Source organism: Acromyrmex echinatior, chromosome 13 (genome assembly GCF_024713525.1).
Source record: "Acromyrmex echinatior isolate Ae372 chromosome 13, ASM2471352v2, whole genome shotgun sequence".
NCBI classification, from domain to species: domain Eukaryota; kingdom Metazoa; phylum Arthropoda; class Insecta; order Hymenoptera; family Formicidae; genus Acromyrmex; species Acromyrmex echinatior.
In genome coordinates this window covers 11,328,905-11,350,230 of record NC_141864.1, presented here as the reverse complement: position 1 = coordinate 11,350,230, position 21,326 = coordinate 11,328,905, and the positions used below count along the sequence as shown (strand labels likewise).

The following is a 21,326-nucleotide window of genomic DNA, read 5'->3' as shown; positions in this document are numbered from 1 at the left end:
TGATCGAAGCATTGTAAGCGAACTCATGATAAAGCACGCACGTCAACAGGGAATTTTTTCTTCTCACTTTCGTAGTTCTTAACACAATTAACTACAGCAAACTGAAATCGAATTAGTTCGTATCGGATGCTGCTTAATTTCGTTGATTCGACTGTACATCGATAGCTATCACAAATCTCGGAGCGAGTCCGAACAACGACCGACTTTTTACAGATCGAATAAAGTTGGAGCTGCTTTTTGTCTTTGTTTCCCTCTATGCATCTCCCTATTTCTCTTCCTCTCTCTTAGTTGACACTTCTTGTACGACAATAACTCTCGCTTAATACAGATCACGAGCTGGAAATGTAGGTCGTGTATGTGCGAAAACAATAAGTTGTTTCGAAGTCAACGCGCTCGCGTTTATTTCAGTAAACAAAAACCGAATGATTTTACCCGAAGAAAGAGAGAAATGTATGATGCCGCGGTATGTGCTTCAAAGTGCAGCGTATCCTGAAATTTACATCGGAAAATTGGACGCTAAGAGATTCTTCCACTCTAAATCAAACACTTTACTAAAAATTAAGTAATAAAAAAAAATTATTTAATAATATTAAATGCCTTCTATTGTATATTCCACACATAATAGAAGGCATTTAATATTATCGCCTATAATATTAAATACCTTCTATTATATATGGTACGATCATTCGCATATTCATGTTTACACGCTGCATTGAAAAAATAGCCTGATGGTTAGATTAATTGGAAGATTCGTCTAGTACATCTATTCAAAAACGGACAAATCAGAATTCTTGTTACCGAATGATTAATTCCTTCCTGTTAAATCTTTCAGAATTTTTTGTTAATCGAATAAATTTTTTCCGTTAAATATTCTTCTCCAAAATTTCTTGTTAGTCGAGTAATGCCTTCGTGTTAAATCTATCTAGAATTTCTCGTTAATCGAATAAACTTTTCTCGTGAATTATACCTACAGAATTTTTTGTTGATCAAATAATATAATCTTCCCATTAACTATGGATGTATTCCATTTCACGCATAATGTATTATTTATTCTTGTTGTTCATCATAATGTAAACAAGAATAAATAACGCCTCATGTGCATCATACATGAAATAGCTGAATATATTCTATGACGTACTTATAAAATGGTATAACTACAGAAATCCAAATTAACTGTATTACAATAATCTTCAAAACGTCTATATATTTTTTTAAATTATACATTGACGAGGAATAAAGACATTTTCCCGTGTCCATGTTACATTCCTGATGAAAATGTAAAGCCTGTCGAAGCATCAAAGAAGTGTGAACAAAGAATTTTAACATTTCTTAAACGTCTTTTCTCACTTCATTGACTTTCCATTGACTCTTAGTAGTTTTGAATATTCATATACGCTCCACTCTCTCCAAACGTTCCAAAACACATCTGTCACATTTCCCACGTTACAAAATTTGTTTTTTTTTCATTAACGCTTTTCTTATACGCTTCTCCTCAACACTCCGCAAAGAATGCATGGAGCGTACTGATACACTTCCTAAACACTTTATTCATTAGTACTTCGTCTACGCTTCTTAAACATCCGGCAAAAAGTACACGGAGCATTCAAATATGCTTCCAGGATATAGAGATACAAAAATTTATTTTAAAACGGAGCGTCATTGAGCTGTACAGCGAACGTAAACGAAGCGTCGTTAAGTAGTACGTAGCACTGCTACCAGAGGGACTTAGCGAGAATTAACTTCTCAAATTCAAAAGTCGTACAGATTAGAATAAAAGACGTAGCATTGAAAGATTTTTCAGTTGTGTTTTAATGAAGTAATTTTTTGAAGTGAACCCCCTGAAGGGTTCCAAGAAGAAAGCATAGTACTTTTCTTAGATATTTACCGAATAAATGAAATATATTTTAAAATATCATTTGCTTACCAAGAACTTCGATTACATTTCATTCATATTCGTCTAAGAACTCGATGCTCCGTTTACGTTCTCTAGACTGCCTAATCACGCTTCATTTACATTCTGCTCGTGCTTGCCGAGAGAACTTATTTATACTTTCATTTATGTTTCTTTAACGTTTAGTTAACGCTTCCTTTACGTTCCATGTTCCAATTTTCGTGTCTTACGGGTTTCATTTATGTTTCTGTTACTCCCTCCTTACATTTCCTTTACATTCCAATTAACGCTTTATTGACACTCGCTTTACGTTTTATTTTCATTAGGGATATCACTTCGTTCCACTTGTTCTAGTTCTTAACCTCTTTTCGTTTTTCGACCTACTCAAGTAGGTCATAAATCATGACTTGTTAGAGCCTCTTTCACCAACCCCGATTAACGCTAATCGATGGTCAACTCAATCATGATTGCATGAGAAGAGGAAAAAAGAAAAGACGTTCTAGTATTAAATTGCTGTTGGCACTTCTGTGAGTTAATTATCGATTAATTTAATCAGAAGTTAATGAAAGAGGCCCTTAGTTGATCCAACTAATCCGATAATTATTCCACTTTGTTTCCATTACAAGATACTACAAAAATACGCATGACACAACATAATTTAAACAATATGTGTTCATCTTCGCCTTTGCCTGACTCGCAATAAACAATGGCTGCGTTCAGCGAACTCAACAGTTGAGTGAGCGCTTACTGTTATGTACTGCTGTATTCTTTTATATCATCCAATCAGCATTTTAAATATGGAAGAATATATCAATAGCAGCGAGAACGCTCACTCAACTGTTGAGTTCGCTGAACGCAGCCACTAATAGAACTGCTAGGGTGCGCTAGGTTAACATCAACCCAAAATCTGGTAATGTTGTGTATGTCTAGTAAATATAATTTGAAGTTTTATAAATCCAACAGGAAAATAAAGCAAAGTTCTTACGGTATAATCGCTTAAAGTATTTAGATGCTTATCAACACTTTCCTCGAAATCTTACTCAATGTAGATATAAGTCTTTTTAAGTCGATGGCTTTGTGTTTTGGCTCCGAAATTAAAGTTGAACACTCCTGATCTACTAACCGTTCTAATAAAATCTCAAATCTTGTTATAATAATCAGAAGTTCTGCTTAGTTTAATCAAAATGTGTTTAACTATATACATCTTGTTGACACAAACGAATCATTTTTTTCTTAGTGTAAAAAGATATGTAAATTAAGTTAAATACAAAGTTCTGCTAGACATTTTGTGTATTCGATCCTCCGCACATTAATTTTTGTAGAAACACTAGAAAAACATTCATAAGCATTAAAAAAGACAAATATGTAGTGAAATATTTCCGCGTTTGTAAGATTGAAGCTTAGAACACGGAAAAATCTTTTCTCTTATAATTCAACTTTAGATATCGTGACATTTCTGACAATGAAAAATCGATTGCAAAAGGAAGTCGTAGAATCGTGAATAAAGAAAAATGCGATGGTTCCGACACATATTGTTATACGTTTTCAGGTACAGATATCTATAAAATTCGGATGCAGTTGCTTCAATCTTTCTTCTATTTTCTCACTTCCTCGTTTTACTTTCCAAACGCGTGCAACTGAATCTCGATGAAAGAATAAACAAGCGATATCGCGTTCATCCGGATGAGTATTTCACGCCTTTTCTCCGAGATATCTAGGGGTCGAGTGTGCTCGACTGGTTTGAACGGATAGAAATAGTGAGAAAAATTGACGAAGACTGAAATAGTATATTTAAATAGGAATATAACTGCTTCTTAGTAGAACAATTTTGACAGAAATATCTTTTTTACTGTTTAAACGATTAACAATCAAAAAAATGGAGTCTTTTTATAAGAAGCGTCTTCTTTACAAAATGATGGACAATATAGAATTACAAGATATGAATTATAAACCCATAAAAGTATTTAGCATTTTAATTTTGAAGCATTATTTAAAATGAAAAAATTTGCATTAATCTCTATTAACAATGAGAATATTCAAGATGGTCAATACAATTTTATATAATTTATTAAATAAAATAATTGATGTGAAAAAATTCTGATAATAAAATTTCGAAAAGATAGAATTCCATCATTGAGCAATATACGAGGGCAAGTTAATAAGTTCTTAGAAAATCTGTCAGAGGGCACTCGCAATGTCATGTCATATTACTTTTTGACAAATAGCATCTTTCAGCTGATTACTGTCAAATTTTGAGCGGAATTCATCGCGTGGTTTCATTTCCGTAGACAATTAAAGCGAACAACCTATGTATTTTTTGCAAAATGGAAAAAAACGAGTGCAGTGATTTCATGCAGTGATCAAATATTTACATATGAAAGGTTTAACGCCGAAAGAAATCAAAGCCGAGTTGGATAATGTACATAGTACATCTGCATCAGCGTTTACGACTATATGCAATTGGATGAATGAATTTAAACGTAGTAGTACATCCACATGTGATGCACCGAAGAAATTATCGATAAAGTCCACGATATTGTTTTGACTGATCGACGAGTGAAAATGCGTGAGCTTGTTGAGGCCACAGGCATATCACATGGCACAGTGATTTCAATTTTGCACGAACAATTGGATATGAAAAATCTATCGGCAAGATAGGTGTCGCGTTTGTTCACTGTGGACCATAAGCGTGATCGTGTGACGATTTCAAAACAATGTTTGGAGATATTTTAACGTAATCCAGATAAATTTCTGCGTCGATTCATTACTGTGGATGAAACGGATCCATTACTTCACACTCGAGACGAAGGAACAGTCAAAACAATGGACTTCACCGAGTGAATCAGCTCCGAAAAAGGCGAAGACCGTGAAGTCGGCCGGAAAGGTGATGGCCACAGTTTTTTGGAAAACACACGGTATAATTCATATCGATTACCTTCGAAGCAAACGATCAATGGCGATTACTACGCAGCCTTATTGAACCGTTTCAATAACATTTTAAAGAAAAAACGTCTCCATTTGACGAAGAAGAAAGTGCTCTTCTATCAAGATAATGCACGGGTTCACACGTGCCCGGCACTAAAATAGCCAAATTCAACGAATTCCGCTACGAATTGCTTCCCCATCTAGCATACCAAATTTAGCCCCCTGCGACTATTTCCAAACCTGAAAAAATGGTTCGGAGGAAAGAGATTCATCACCAAAGAGCAGCTCATCGCCGAAACAGAGGCTTATTTTGAAGGGTTGAACAAATCATATTATTCGGACGGTTTGAAAAAGTTGGAGAATCGTGGAATTAAGTGTATCGAACTGAAAGGAGACTATATTGAGAAATAAAAATGAATCGATCAATAAAATGTGTTTTACTATATTTTCCTAAAAACTTATTGACTTGCCCTCGTATTCTATTTCCCACGACGATATTGTGTCAGAAGGATGATAATTGAATTAGTAGCAGTCATTAGCAAAGATCGCTTCCGTTATTCCAATTATTGATACGATAATTTAATTAGTGTTTGGCCTCTGATTACACGCAAAGCACGGAAGATCATCAAGGCTTAACTGGAGTAATTTTTCGATGAGAATCGGAAACATGGCATGAGATTTGAAAATGATAGAAAATGAATACCTAAAATTCTTCTCGCGCTCTTAATTAATAGCGACTTCTAACTAATAATGAATTTCTGTTCTGTATTTAATAACTCGCCGTAAAGAAGGCATGACAGTGTCTCACGCCATTAAGAAAAAAATTTTTTTAACATACATTTATACCAACTAACAATCTGTATATTTTATTACATGATTGTGTTAAATATTTTATATCTCTTCATTCAACGGCACTGACTTAGAAAAAGTGTTGAGAGGTCAATATGAAAGCATTTCACGCACGCGCGCGCGCACACACACACACGCACGCACGCACACACACACACGCACGCACGCACACACACACACGCACGCACGCACGCACGCACGCACGCACGCACGCACGCACACGCACACGCACTACAGAAATAATGATCTTTTTTAAAAGTCTTTATATTACCGAAGAGAGGAGTAAAAGTATACAGACACATGTAGATTACACATTTACATGTAAAACAAAAAAAATACTTTTATATGTAAAACAAAATGTACAAACAAAATATTTAATGCATAAAATCGAGAAAGGTTTTTTTTTAATTATATAACAGATAACGTACCAACTTAGTACAACGCATTCTCACGATTTTGATCTCAGAAATTATTTGCGGTTGTTGAAAAATCATTTGTTAAAGAATAAAAAAGTAAAAATTATTGGGGAGGGGGGGAGAAACGCTCTGCCCCCTTTAAATCGACGTCTATGTTATTCGTTAAGTTTGAAGATTTGCATATTATAAAATCGAATTACAGTACAGTTCGGATAAATTCGGACTTCAGGATCACTCCGCGGTTTTAATAGCTACATGTACCAAATTGGAACTCGTTCATTCGACATCGATATAGCTAAATGAGACTATTCTCTGATACAGGTTCAGCGGTAGCAATGATAGGAGCTAATCTAAGATTCGGCATCGGCGCTTCCGGGAATGTCACGTCCAATGCCACCAAGGTGTTCCAGTGTCACCCTGGTGGTGTGACCGAAGCCACTGTGATATTTAGCCTCGGTGCATTGGGGATGGGGGCAAATATTATCCTCATGACGTTGATACTGGCGAAGCGACAGTTGCGCAGGTATGGAGCGATAATAATCCACCAAAGAATGGCGCTTTGTGACCACCCCACGCTTTGCATGAACTGGGGATAACGCTCGGAAATTGTCGCGTTATGACCCGTTCAATATGCGAAATAAAATCGCTTCCTACGGCATATCGTGTTGCAAAAATTACATAACCGTGATTTCTCGCAAATGGAAAAAAAGGATGCTTCGCAATATAGAAAGCACCATATTCTATCACGCATAATTACATCTTATGGCCTATATATTCAAACACATTGTAAATTTAATGCATTCGTTTGAAAGAAACAGATTATTGCAACGAAAACAAATTTGTTTTATCGTGACTCCTTATACTACCAATAAAATTTATAGAGCTAATGGCACGTTTAATTCTGTGCCACACATAAATTCCAATCTCGCGTAAGAGTATTTTGACTTGTTGACTTATTTCAGTAAACTTATTACGTAAACAGGTAACTATATTGCGGCCCGATAACCATCACGTTCTGTTTACTGAATAAAATCTCGATCATATGCTATATGCTTGTCAAACAAAATATTGTCTGATCGATACGCGAAACATAGCACACGTGATAGACTGCGATGTGTTCTAAATGTGTGATATCTTTAGAATGTATCTTGTTATCAATTTAAAACTGATTTTTTTAACGAAAACAGTATATTCTATGAATTTTGAGATTGTTGATATAATAATTGCAAATAAAATGTATAGATTTTTCACAATTTAAACTGTGCAGATTGGAATAAATGTTTTAAAATTTAAATTTAATTAACAAAGTATAATATTATCTAATACTAAATATTCATAAAAAGTAGTGGATGAAAATAATCCTTAAATTCATTAAAAAAAATTAATACATTCCTTTCGATATCATATTTTAGAAACATTCTATTTGTATCCATGAGTTTTTTTAATTGCAAATTAAAATGCCTTCAACAATTTCATTACCAGCATTCATTACTGAATCTACTGCAATTAAATTGTCAGAGGCATATCTTGTAAGATGCAGTAATGTAGGATTAGGAAAGTCGGAGGTGAGAATAATAGTAAATGTATTGATGTATATTTATTCTGGGATTCACAGGTGGTCCCAGGGACTGTTATTTCACCAAGCCATGGTAGATTGTGCGAGAGCCGCTATACTATTGCCCTTAGGCTCCAGTATATTGAATTGTCAGCCCGTTAACAAGTGTTCCCTGGTAGAGACCGCCTTTCTGTTGCTAGTGACCGTTTCCACAGTAAATATGCTAACGACCGTACTAAATGACAGCCCGGTATTCCCAGAGGGCGACGAGGAAGCAGATCTGACCGCTCCCTTGCTGATGGATTCACCCCAAGTAAGAATTATAACACGTCTTGTTAAGCTAATATCCGTGCTTTCTATTTACATTTGATATTTCTATGATTTTCTCAGATGTGTCGTTAGATAAATTAGTGTAGATGTATTCGTGCATATGTAACTCTTCCCCGAGTCTTAACAACTAAGTTTCAACTTACCTCTCAGTTCTCAGCATTTAGCTCTTCCAATTTGCAACTCTCGACTTTCAATTCTCGATCTTCTCAATCGTCTCTTAACCCGTTACGGTCCAAACTATTTCTCGTAAATGAGCGAAAATCAAATTTGTCCTCAACTTTAACCAATTGTAATCAGCTGGTCTAACAGAATTTAAAGAATTTTATTACTTGAAGGAATTATGTAGGGTAGAATTGGGTATTATGAGCATCTTAAGGAAACATTTTGATATATATAAAATATTGAAGAATAAAAAAATCTTATGCATTATATCATTTCATAGATTTGTTGATGTTTTATGTATTGAAATCTTAGTATTGAAATTGATTATTTTTATGCAAATGTTGAAATGACGGATGCTCTTATTATTCACCCAGTGTTCATATTACCCTCTGGGTAGGCTAATATAAGCATTTTTAGGGGTAATATGAGCACAGTAAATTTTTTGTAAGAAATCAGGCAGAAATGAAAGATTGAAATATGTATATATGAAACATTTTATTAGAACAAATGCCAGTGATTGCAAATTATGGCAATACAACACACTTTACTAGAATTGCTATTGTATTGTTAATATTGTTATCCTATATTTTTCTACCTATTGCACCCAATACTGCCAAGTATTGTTAATGTATCGTTATGTACTATTATGTATTGCTAGTACTGCTACTGCTAGTATTGCCTGTACTATATAGTTTTACTATACTGTCGCAATATATTTCTAAAGTACATTAATTGCCATAGTGGTTGATCTCTCGCTAAACTCTTATTTTTCAGTATACGATAAGGAGATGCTCATATTATCCGACCATGCAAATTTATCCAAAAAAACTCTCGTAATAAATCAATAATAATAAACTCTAATAAATCAATAATAGTCTCGGGACTTTATGAAGTTAGAATGGCTCAATATTGTTTCCTTTACAAATATTAACATGCAGAACAAAATGTCTTATCTGAATGTAGATTGGAGATCTTATGATGTTAGAAGAAAAAAAAAATAACGTACCTATATAATATTCTTGAGGCTTCCACGGGTGCTTTCTATATAAAAATTATGCGTTTTGCGGATTTCCTCCATATCCAGATCCATTCTTGAAATGCATTCCAAGAATGGATTTGGACACAGAGGAAAACCGCGAAATGCATAATCTTTGTACCTACTTATTGAATATAATAAATATCCGGAGTACATAAATTTAGATCAAACGTCGCAGCATATTGGAATGTCGCGAAGACAGATGCATCTTTCTACAACAGTAGTTGGCACTATTAGTACCAATCATTACAGAAATATAAAGAGTGCTCATATTATATTATCTGTAGTGCTCATAACATCCGATTCTTCCTTATATAAAGATTCCAAAAGTATATTTTGCCAATTATAATCGCATATAGATTTAAATATTCGAAGAATTATGCGATATACTATTGCAACGCATATATTATGTCGAATCTAACTCCATAAAGAATTATATTTAATAAGCTTATATTTGATATTACACTTATACATTATGATTATAAACTTTAATCAATTATTGATAAATAAAATTGTATAAGTTTGTTCATGATAAGCTATTAATCAAAAATATTTGAGGTATGGACAAACCGCATGACTTTGGCTAACGCAGACTGCTGTTGTCCGTCTCGCAAAATAAGAGAGAAATTTCCACCTAACCGCAGCATTGTGATAGCGAATTTAGCAGTGACTGATTGCGGCAAACCGTCCGCGTCACAGTATAGAGATATAGAAGTAAAAGCTGTCGGACTAAATCGGATTTTTCCAAGGAAAATTAATTGCGCTGAAAAAAGTATTAAGCGCACAGCTTAAGCTGGATATACGGAAACTTCTTAATAAATTGTGATAAATCTAATTAGTTTACGGTTGTAAAGACAGAATTGTTTTTCATTATTCAATTTCATATGAACTTTTACATCAAATTTAAGTGCTCAAACATTAATAAAGGATGAGATCGAATAATGTTTCAGTTTTGTGCGTGTGCGTGTGCGCGTGTCTGTGTAAAACTGATTTGATTTTCTCATAAATTATCCGTTCTCATTAGTGAAATTATTTTTATATTAAATATTTTCCTTCAATTTCCGATTAAATTTTAACCAACTTTTGTTTTTATTTTAGTGTACCTATCGTAAATGAATGTAATTAAGAATTTAAGTCACGAGATAAAATAAAAAATCTAATATCGAGAAAAAATAATCTGTAAATTTATCAGATTGCACACTTCTAAAATTCGATGCAAATCTTAAGGAAGGTCCTATATCATTATGGTATGACCCGAGACACTAAATTAGCGCAATTAATTCCTTAACGACTTGGCTTCCCTATGCGTATAGTAGCATAGTTAGTTTCAAATTAATTTAACGTAATAACTTACATATCTAGTGACACTCGACTCGCTTTCATAATAGAATTCAAATGATGTTGGTTCGTTAAACATGCGAGATGTATCTATTATTATGCATCTCTCACGACAAAATTGTAGCTTTACAAGCATCGAAATAATTTTTGCAATTATTTAAAATGTCTTTTAATGTATGTTTTACTTGATTTTACGTTTTAACTTAAGAATGTTATGTACATATTTCTAAAATAATAACAAAATTATGAAAAAGTTGCAGATTATTATAAATCATATTTAAAAATAATATGAAGTACTTATAAAAAAAATTTAAACTTTTGTTATCATTATTTAAATTTTAGTTCATAACAATAAAAATAATAAATAAAATAAATTATAAAAATTCATTGTTCAATAAAAACAGAATGTTTTAAACATAACTTTTAAATATTGTATATATTAGACTGACAAGGAAAAAAAAATTTTTTTTTAATCATACACAGAGAGAGAGAGAGCCTCTCATTAGGGACCATCTCGGCTTGTACAAGTTAATAAAAATTCTTGATATCAGTAAAAGTTGATAAGATGTAAATTAAGAAAAATAGCGGGAGCGTATAGGTCATAGATTCCGAATAAATTTAGTGTTATAGTGCATGATAAAAGTTCTAGAATGACTAATATCTCAAAAAATATTGATTTATCTAAAAAATGTTTGAAATAAAAGTAATAGGATTTAAAAAAGTTATCAGATGATGATATTAATTTGACCTTAGAATTACCTTGGAAAATGCTTTCAAAGTTAGCATAAAAATTTTGAATGAAACTCCCTATTTTTCATAGCATATTTTTATAGCTGAGTTAAGATGTTTCCAGAACACTGGTTACGAACCTTTTCTTGATAAGAACTTCCCGAGTTATGACATTTGACAGTTACAGTACCACCGGCATTAGCATTACTCAAGGTGTCCAACCGACGGCTAAAACCTTTTGAATGTTGTGCAGAATCATGTCTTGAATAACATTTGTCAAGATCACTGGAGATTATTCTTCTTATTTTCATTTTTGCACTAAAAATTCATTTTTATCGAAGTTGCAATTTTCGTGCGATTGCAGAGATTAAGCATCATTGAATGGCGTACAAGATTGGATGGGTAAAAATTCCGCTTAGGAAAATAAGGAAATTAATTCCCAAATGAAGGGAAAGCGGTTTTTTTAATAATTATAATGTTGTCGTGTGTGTTCTGAAATATGATGTTAATCAACAATATTTATTTTAATAATAAAATTGAATTAATATAAAAAACATTTTTTATGTCTTACAGACATTGCAATTCAACGAACATTGTTGAATTCTGCAACGTCTCTTGAACATTGTATCTACATTTCACGATTTTACTCCAATGTTCGCAATGTTGCAAATCAACGTTTCTGAGATATTGATTCAATGTTAGTGCTGTATAGGTTTACATTTAAATTAGAGTTGTGTACGATGACTTTAAGTGCGCACAAGTATTGCCAATGAAAAGCACTATAATATTCTATTGGTGTCAAGAGAAAAAGTAACGAAAAAGTAACGATTCGTTACATTTTAAGTGACGGTAATGAGTTACTTTTGCAAATTAATAACAAATAACAATAACGAGTTACTTTTCATGAAAAAGAACGGTAATGGTAATGAGTTATTTTATGAGGTTGCCAACCCTGTATATATCGGGTGTTCAAAATAAAGCGTTACAAATTTTTATTTCGGAAACACGACATTAAACAGAAAAATTGTTTAGACAAAAGTTATCTTCAAAAAGATCTGTTTATTAATCTCATCAATTTGACTTTGGATGGCATTGTCAAGGTCAAGTCAAGGTCACATCGATTTTTTTTAATGGAATACCATATTTTTGTTTCCAGAATATAATAACTGATATCGAGAGCTTTCTAAAACGCTATAAGAAAATACATATTTTTTCATTAAATATTTTTTGAATTATGATGCCTGAAGGTTACAATATCCCCGACAATAGCATTACTTAAGATGTCTGACGACTAAAACCTCTTAAATGTTAGGATCATGTCCTGAATATCATTTGTCAAGATCAAAGCCATTGGAGGTTGTACCTCTTATTTTCATTTTTACATAAAAATGAATTTTTAGCAAATCTTAATATTTTGATAGTAAAATTTTCGTCTCAAAATGATCTCAAGACCCCTTGTTCAAAGGATATTTACAGGAAGTTCTGTATATAGCTATATATATATCCAAATCTGCGAAGATTTTGAACAGAACTTGCTATCAATTTTTGATTGCAGAAAGGCAACAAACTGTACACAGAATTTTTACTATCAGACAATGTCAGCAAACTGCTGTCAAAAATATGACAAAGACTGCTGACATACATTATGCCAGCAAATTGGTGACAGAAATCGAACAGAATCTGCTGCATAACCTGACAGCAGATTGCAAGCAGAAACCGAGTAAGATCTATCATTTTCATATACGGCCTCGCCACGAAATAGACTTACTTCTCGTAAGAAGAAAACAGGAGTCCAGGAGTCCTATAAGAATTTGCGTACATAAATCGAATAGGAAAATCTCCTAGAGATTCCCAGACTCTTTTCGTGCTTTCTGAGTCTCCGAAAATTTTTTTTACTATTTTGTAACTTTCTCGTGCATATTTTCAATTTTGGAATGTGAAGCTAATCAATAATATTTTAGCAATAAAACTGTATTGATTGTTTTCACGCCAATATATAAGGGTGATTCAAAATATTTTTTTGTCTTTAAAGGGACATATTCTTGGCTGTATTTTGAGACAATTTTTCCTTTACGAAAATTTTGTTCGAAGCTTAGGTAGGACGTATAGGAGACGGGCAGGAGCGGCGCTCACGGTTAGAGTCTAACCGTGATACGCTAACTATTTTTTCTTATAATTTAAAAACTAAGCTTCGAACAAAATTTTCGTAAAGGAAAAATCGTCTCAGAATACGGCCAAGAATATATCCTTTTAAGGACAAAAGGTTATTTTGAATCACCCTAAATAAATATATAATTACAGGGTGGGCCATCTATTGGTACGTTTTTGAATTTCGTCGTATGGCAACACCGAACGAGCTACAGACCCGAAATTTTGACAGTTTATTAGTCATACCGTCCGCGGCACGAAACAACATGTTTTCTCTTGAAGAGCGTTTTGAAATTTTAAAAACTTATTTTCAAAGTCAGTGCTGTGTCGCCGAAACTGTACGAATTTTGAAAAGAAATATGGGTCGTGATAGAGCACCCACCGAAGGAGCTATACGCAAATTGGTGAGGAAAGTTCGTGAGAAAGGGATGTTAGTGGATGACATTATATTACGACTGTTTTGAGTGAAATTGGCGCCGAGGTAGTCCAAAATGTCATTAATAATTGGGGTGACCGAATGGCATACTGTAAGGCCAGTAGAGGGAGCCACATGAACGAAATCGTTTTTCATTCTTGACGCGGATACTTTTAGCTTCACAACAAAAAAAAAATTAATAAAAAATATCAATGTATGCTCATTTGATCGCATTTTTAAAAACGTACCAATAGATGGCCCACCCTGTATATATCATTATATATAACCGTTCATATATATGTACGCGCGCGCGCGCGGGCAAAATTTCTTACAAGAAATCAGGTCAATTTAAATGAAAATGACAAATCTTGTTTGGTTTCTGCTGTCAATCTGCTGTCAAGTTATATCAGCAGACTCAGTTTCTGCTCGCAATCTGCTATCAAATTCTGTCAGCAGGTTCTGTTTAATTTTTGCTGCCAATCTGTTTGCATAAAATGTTAACAGGTTCTGTCGCCAGAACAGGAGCAGAATGCGACATCAGTTGTGATCAATCTGTTAATATCTTCTGATCAAATCTGCTACCATTTTACTATCTGAATATATGTATCTATATATATTAGATTGTCAAGAAAAAAAATTTTTTTTTAATCAATCGAAAAGAACAAAGAGAAAGAACTAAAAATAGCGGATGTGAATACTCATATTATAGTGCCTTAATATATCTAGAGCTTTAGTTTATTCCCACTCCAAGCGCCGCACGCCATGATAAAAAGTATCGTCTATGCCGTTGCTATCATTTAGAGGGAGATGGTTATTAACGTAGAGTTCCTATAAGAGTACGGTCAATAGAGCGTGAATGAGGCAAAATGGGAAACGCATTGAAACGCGTGCACATTTACAAATATAAAGTGTAAAACTGAGGTTATGTTCAAAAATTTACTGTCATGTACAGTATTGAAAATCTATAGTGCACATAGCGTAAACTATATATTAAACTATGTAGTAAATTTTAGAAAACAATCAAAAGTTTACGAAATACTAAAAAGTTTAGGGAAATACTATAGTATACGTTATGCATACTATAATATTTTCCTAGAATTTCGTATACGTTTCTTTTCAAGAATAGAGGCCTTGAAGTATAAAATTGAAATTACATACGTGATATGTCCCAAAAGTAATGCGAATGATGTAAAAAAAATACTTTTATATAAAAATTATGCGTTTCACGTATCAGACTGATACTGAGCTGTTCCTCCGAGCCATTTCTCATATACGCTTGTTGGAGTGGTGGGAAAGGAGGAAGAAGAGAATTGTGGGTGGGACACGGAGAAAACCCGCGAAACGCATAATCTTTATATAGAAAGCACCCGTGGAAACCTCAAGAATATTATGAAATATTATATATATTTAAAATTACTATATATATATTATTATATATATTTAAAAATTAAATCTTCCTTTTACTCGTTTTTTCTATCTACTTAACCTATTTAACCTATCTATCTATTTAACCTACAGTGCCTTATTGCGACTTTGATAATTAATGTCAAATTTGTCAATATTTAAAAAATGTATAGCAATAATTTATTTTTTTTTTTTAATATTTTTTTTTTTAAGAAGAGGAATATTTAAATATCTAATATCTTAAAGCTTAAAAAAGTCTTTATTCTTTGCAATAACGAATTAATTGTGAATTACAAAATTGCATGTGTCAGGTTTGAAATTTAAACAAAGATAATTTAATTATATCTTAAACTCGTTAGACTAACCAATCAGGATTTCCCAAACGAAACTACATTTAATCAAATATATTTAATCAAATAAATGAATATTTATGGAATTTTACAAAACTTGGGAATATGTCTTCTAAAATTTATGGTTGATATTTGCTAATGATTAATGGATTTCCGATAATATTTTTACTAATTTTGTTTTGTACTGTATAGATAAATCCATAATTATACTTACAAATATATTGCTGTAAAAAGTTATTGGATCAAACACAATTTTTCACCATTCTAAATTTAAATGTGTAAATTTAAATTTGTGAATCCCTTCTATTTGTAGAATATATTTATAAATTATCGGTGTCGCTCAATAGTTAGATTAGGTTAAATAGCTAATGTTTCATTAAAATGTGTATATAAAGCTAGAGAAATTATTTATGCACGGAAGATCTGAATTAAATTGTGGCAATTAGTTTATGTCGTATTTTATTAAGATTACAACAATTAATAGGGATTAAAATTTCACATGTCTTTTTATTTTAAAAAAAGGACAAAGAAATATTAGTTATTTGCAAAAAAAATGTTCAAATGATATATAATACTTAATTTAACCTCCCAGTGGGCGCACACGTGTTTTCCATTACATGCGCATTGGTTTTATGAAGGGGATACAGATAAAATATATTTTCTGGGTCTCGGCTTCCCAAGGTATTCCTTCAGTGTCTTTCAGGCCGTCAATTCGCTCAGATCGCGTTCTGTTAGCATATGTTGTTTACGTAGAATCAATTTTTAAGATATCAGAGCATTTTTTCAAAAAAATGTTCCTATAGAGGATATGCAGGAATTGCTCAATGCCGATGAAAAGCGAGGGAAGTGCAAGTTATGCAAAAATACAACCACCATCCTCAAATGCAACAAATGCTTTCATTTTACTTGCAAAAATATTTGACGACAATTATTATTTGCAATAATTATACTACAACTGAAAGCGTATAAAAATATTTTTTATTAATCCATTTTCTAATGAAAGGTAACACTTATTTTTTTGATAAATGATTATTTAGATATCATAAACTTTCATCGCATAATACTTTGACGATATTATGCTTTAATTTTTCGAATTTTCAATCTTATTCTACGGTGTTCTCTGTACACGGCGCGCTCGCTCCCGTTATGAAAGGGCGCACGCTTACTGGAAGGAAATAAATATTTATTTCATTATCTTTTTTATAAGAAATCTTAGATTTGTTATTTTACAATTTTTATCAAGCCGCACGCGTAATTCGTCAAAGTATACTTGAAATGATAATTCTGCATAAATCTGAAATATTCAGAAAATATCACATGACTAGCAAAAATATAAATCAATCTACAAGGACTCCTTACTGTTCAAAAAAAATTTGGCTATAACAGGGCAATAGAAGTCAGGCATGATAATCGTTGCGCAATTATCGCAACTATCATAAGCGCGTCAGTTTAATAAAGAGTTTTGTGTTATATCTGTATATTATTTGCACAACAACTACCGTGCCTGATTTCTATTCTCCTGTTATCGCCAAATTTCTTCTGAACTAGCAAAAACCTTTTATAAACTTTATTGAATTTTTCACAGTGCGTACTTTTTGGTACTTTCATGATCTGGTTCGCCAGCATAACTATCAATCTGGGACCCACGTTTCTTAGTGGGGCCTTAGCGGCGAACACGGAAAGCAGTCATAACGCGCCCAGCTGTCCATTGGTACATGGACCTTTTCGCCACTACATACTCAATGCTCTTTGGATTGTCATCAACATCATTTGCATAGCGCTAACGCTCTTTCACTTACGAAAGTTGCACAGAGATTTAACGAAAGCTAATGTCGAAGCGGTAAGCGGCCATATCAATGATATGAATTCAAAATCTATACGAACGTATTAATTCCAATTATACACAAATGATAAAAATATATAAATTTACACTTAATAAATAATTTTTATTCCTATCACTTATAACATATTATAAAAGTAATATATAAATATTACAATATATAGAAGAAAGCCCCCTATTATGAGATAAGCACCTATATGAGATAGTGGCGTTTCTGCTAATAAATGCTATCTATTGGTTCTACCATGAATTTATTGGATTCAAAATTATTTAGTGGAAAATTCATTATTAGATGCCTGTAGTCTTGTAAAAAAAGATTTTAGAATTTGGATGTCTTCAAGTTTCATTGAGATGAGCCTTTAAATCTTGTTTATTATTTAATAAGTAAAAATATTTAGCAATAAATTCTTCATGTAACGATAGAACCGAATATAATCTAATTAGTAAACCTATTTAACATTGTAGCGTAGGCATGATGGAATCCATCTGTATCTGAACGATTTAATCATTTCTTTGCATACATATATGTATAATACTTTTTTTCGAAATTAATCATTTATTTAAATTCCTCTCCTGATCTAAAATTTGAATGTTCTCCCAATCAAATTCATATTTTAATTCAATTCTGTGGTCAGTAATTACTGATTGCGTTTTTGCGTTCCAATTAATATGATTACGATGTTCTGCAATTCTAGTATATAATTTCCTATTCGTTTGTCCGACGTAGGATGCGTCGCAGTCTTTACAGCAGATCTTATATACCACGTGTTTATCAGAATTATTTGAAAGAACATTCTTCTAATCCTACGGAACCTGTTGAGCTTATTGTTGCTGATTTTAAATTTTCATTCTTAGAAATTGATAGGAATCTATTCGTTGTTGTCGATGTGTAAGGCATAACAAATCATGGAGCTTTTTTACTATTATTTTGATTAGTATCTGACTTTTGTTCAGAAATCTCACGCCTTGAAAATAAACATTTTAAACATGAGGTACAGTTTCAAAAGTGATCTCTATTGAATAGTCATTATTTAACAGCGTATTAATTATGAGCTCAATATTTTTTTGATGGAACTTTAGCTCTGAGTAGCACTGCTCTATCTGTCATTCCTATTATTACTCCTTTTTTTTTTAAGAAATAGGATGTGATGACAAAAAATTGAGATATCCCGAAAAAGTTACCTTATACCAATCGAATTCGATTATTGTTATTCATGATCGTCACATCCAAGAAGTTAATTTTGTCTTCACTGTTTTCTAATATGAACTAAGTCTCATGTGAAAGGAGTTGAAAGTTGTTAATATTAAATCAATTAAATTGTCCGACACTGCCATAACAATATCATTCACGTATCTAATATAAAATGACAAATGACTCCAATGGTCTCTAAAGCCATTGTCTCCAAATCCTGCAAAAGTAAGTCTGCAACAATCGGAGACAGAGGTGAGTCCAAAGTGTCAAAATTCTGTTTTTAATATTCGTTATTAAAACTGAAATATGTTGAATTTAACACTAATGTCACTGCTTTAAAAATTTCATTTTTTTTTTAATTCTAGTACCTTTTTCAATATTAATTCATCTTTTTACCACATTTTTTATTATCAATTCAATTGGGATATTAGTAAACAGTGAGACCATGTCTAAAGATATTAAAGAGTATTTCAGTCCTATATATATAAACCCTTCAATTTTTTGACAAGTTGGAAACTACTGTCAACCTTATTAAAAGGTTTTATAATATTTTTTTAAATAATATCATATAAATAAGTCGCCAATGAATATAATGGACTATCTATTGATGAAATGATTCTAAAAGGTGCCTCCTCTTTATGAATTTTTGGTTGGGCATGTGCCCTTGGTAAATTATCTTCACTGATTAAAGTTCTTTTATAGGTCTGTTCGGAAATATAATCCTTCTTTTTCCAACTAGTGAGTAACTCTCGAACATTTTTTGGTAATTTTTATTAATTTAGTGTATGTCTCCGGATTTCGAAGCATGTTTGTAATTTTTTGAATGTATAAGTTTTTATCCAATGCCATGTTCCCTTTATCAGTCTTGGTAAAAATTATATTTAGATTATTTTTTATCCCTGGTGAAAAAATTTCGCTGAAATTATTTCACACTTTGAAGCGAAATTGTTGAAAATTTACTGAAATTTCATTGAAAGTGAATTTTTCAGCTGACCTACTGAAAAATTGTTAAAACTAAACTGAAATTATTCTGAAATTTCTTTGAAATTTTTACTAAAATTTTGCTAAAAATCGCTGAAATTAAACTGAAATTTTTTTGAAATGCTGAAATTTTGCCGAAAAGTTTTTTGTTTCAAAACATGGAATAATTTCAGCGAAATTTTTCCACCAAGAATGGGTCATATATTTTACTAAAAGAAAAATCCTTTTGATGACGAGTTATTAAACAAGGAGGATAAAAAATTGTTCAGTATGAAGATAAATAAATGCCTAATGTTCAAGATATTTTATAAATCTAAAATTATTTTCTATGTTCTTAATAAAGTCTATTAAAATGTGTTTTTCCGATATGCTAGAGGTAAAGATTGTAAATTCTTCCCTTTCCGATTGATTGTAAAAGATGGATTTTTGTTTTGTAAAAAATTCATTGCAAATGCTTTTTGCGATGTGATTCATAATAAATTAAAAAATCTCTTTTTGAGAATGACAGATAGATCTATGTGCATCATTCAGTTCAATTTTTAGAATTCTCAAAATAAACTAATTTTTAAAATGATTATATTTATGTAAAGATCGAAAATGAGACAAATTGAGCTTATAATTTAACAGATAAACTGAGTGTTGAGAAACTATATTATACTTAATGTAAGTTTTGACAAATTTTATGCGTGTCTTACTCTTAATAAAGATTTTATAGAGGTATTTAATGGTATTTTAATAAAAAAGTATTACTTAATGTTGTTTAATTGCTTTAATTTTATAAATTTCTTTTGTGTTTACATAACACCATCTTTATCTCCAGGTACGAGTAGCTGGTCTTGTTACAACACTCGTTAATGTGACAGGAGGACATCATGGTGCAACAAATGCGCTTGCAACTGAAGACGGTGACACAAGGAACGGTACGACATCAAAAGTAAGTCAATTACGTTAATGATTTTCAACAAAGGAGCATATTTCTATACAGGTTGTTCATAAAAAAGCACTCAGCATTTATAAGGTACATACCACACTGAATAAAAAAATCCTTCGCGGAAACTTATATGTTTGAATAAAATAAATATTTCCACATTATACATTTAATATAGTTCTTTTTAATTTGTGACTTGGCTTGTTTCTTTATTATTATATTTTATTTATTATTATAATTGCTATTATCTTTTATGTGTTTTATATAATTGCATGCGATATGAAAATTTATCTTATTGTCAGTATTTACAAACCGCATTCCGTTGTTATCATTCAATTTCCATACACACTTTACAATGAAAGATTTCACTGGGAAAGATTTTACCAGTAAACTGGCATCAACAGGCGATTGTGACTAGATAGGCATTATGGGAGATCACCTCACTGGACCTATAATTCTCTAAATAGGCTATCAGGTACTGCTTTACTTATTTCAATTTTTCTCTTTCCACGTCGCAATACGTAAGGATCAGCTAGTTGGTCACGATACTATAACATATTATACAAAATTGTTTATATATATTTCAGAAACAGTTTAATTTTCGACTTATGTTTACATCATTTACTAACAATAAGACTTTTTTATTCAGTACAGTGTGTACCACTCGCCATATAAAGCGTTCATGCTGAACGCCCTGTATATGCTAATAAATCTTTACAAAATCCTTTCATTTTAATTGGCAATTTAAATAACAGTTTTATTTTTTTCCAAAAACCGCATTTTAAATATCACTAACAATATTATTGTATTTATGACAATATCAGTTATTTTTATGTG

General features: G+C 32.0%; 1 protein-coding gene across 2 annotated transcripts in view; it reads left to right on the top strand.

The window, feature by feature from the left end:
- LOC105151527 (uncharacterized) overlaps nt 1–21,326 on the top strand; it is an 83,473-nt gene that overhangs the window by 54,125 nt on the left and 8,022 nt on the right. For both annotated transcript variants that reach the window (XM_087412285.1, XM_011065289.2), the window contains 4 exons: nt 6,403–6,604; nt 7,697–7,949; nt 17,134–17,388; nt 20,382–20,495. In XM_087412285.1, coding sequence (XP_087268411.1) covers nt 6,417–6,604; nt 7,697–7,949; nt 17,134–17,388; nt 20,382–20,495 — 810 coding nt within the window. In that variant the 5' untranslated portion in view covers nt 6,403–6,416. The remainder of the gene's footprint in view (nt 1–6,402; nt 6,605–7,696; nt 7,950–17,133; nt 17,389–20,381; nt 20,496–21,326) is intronic.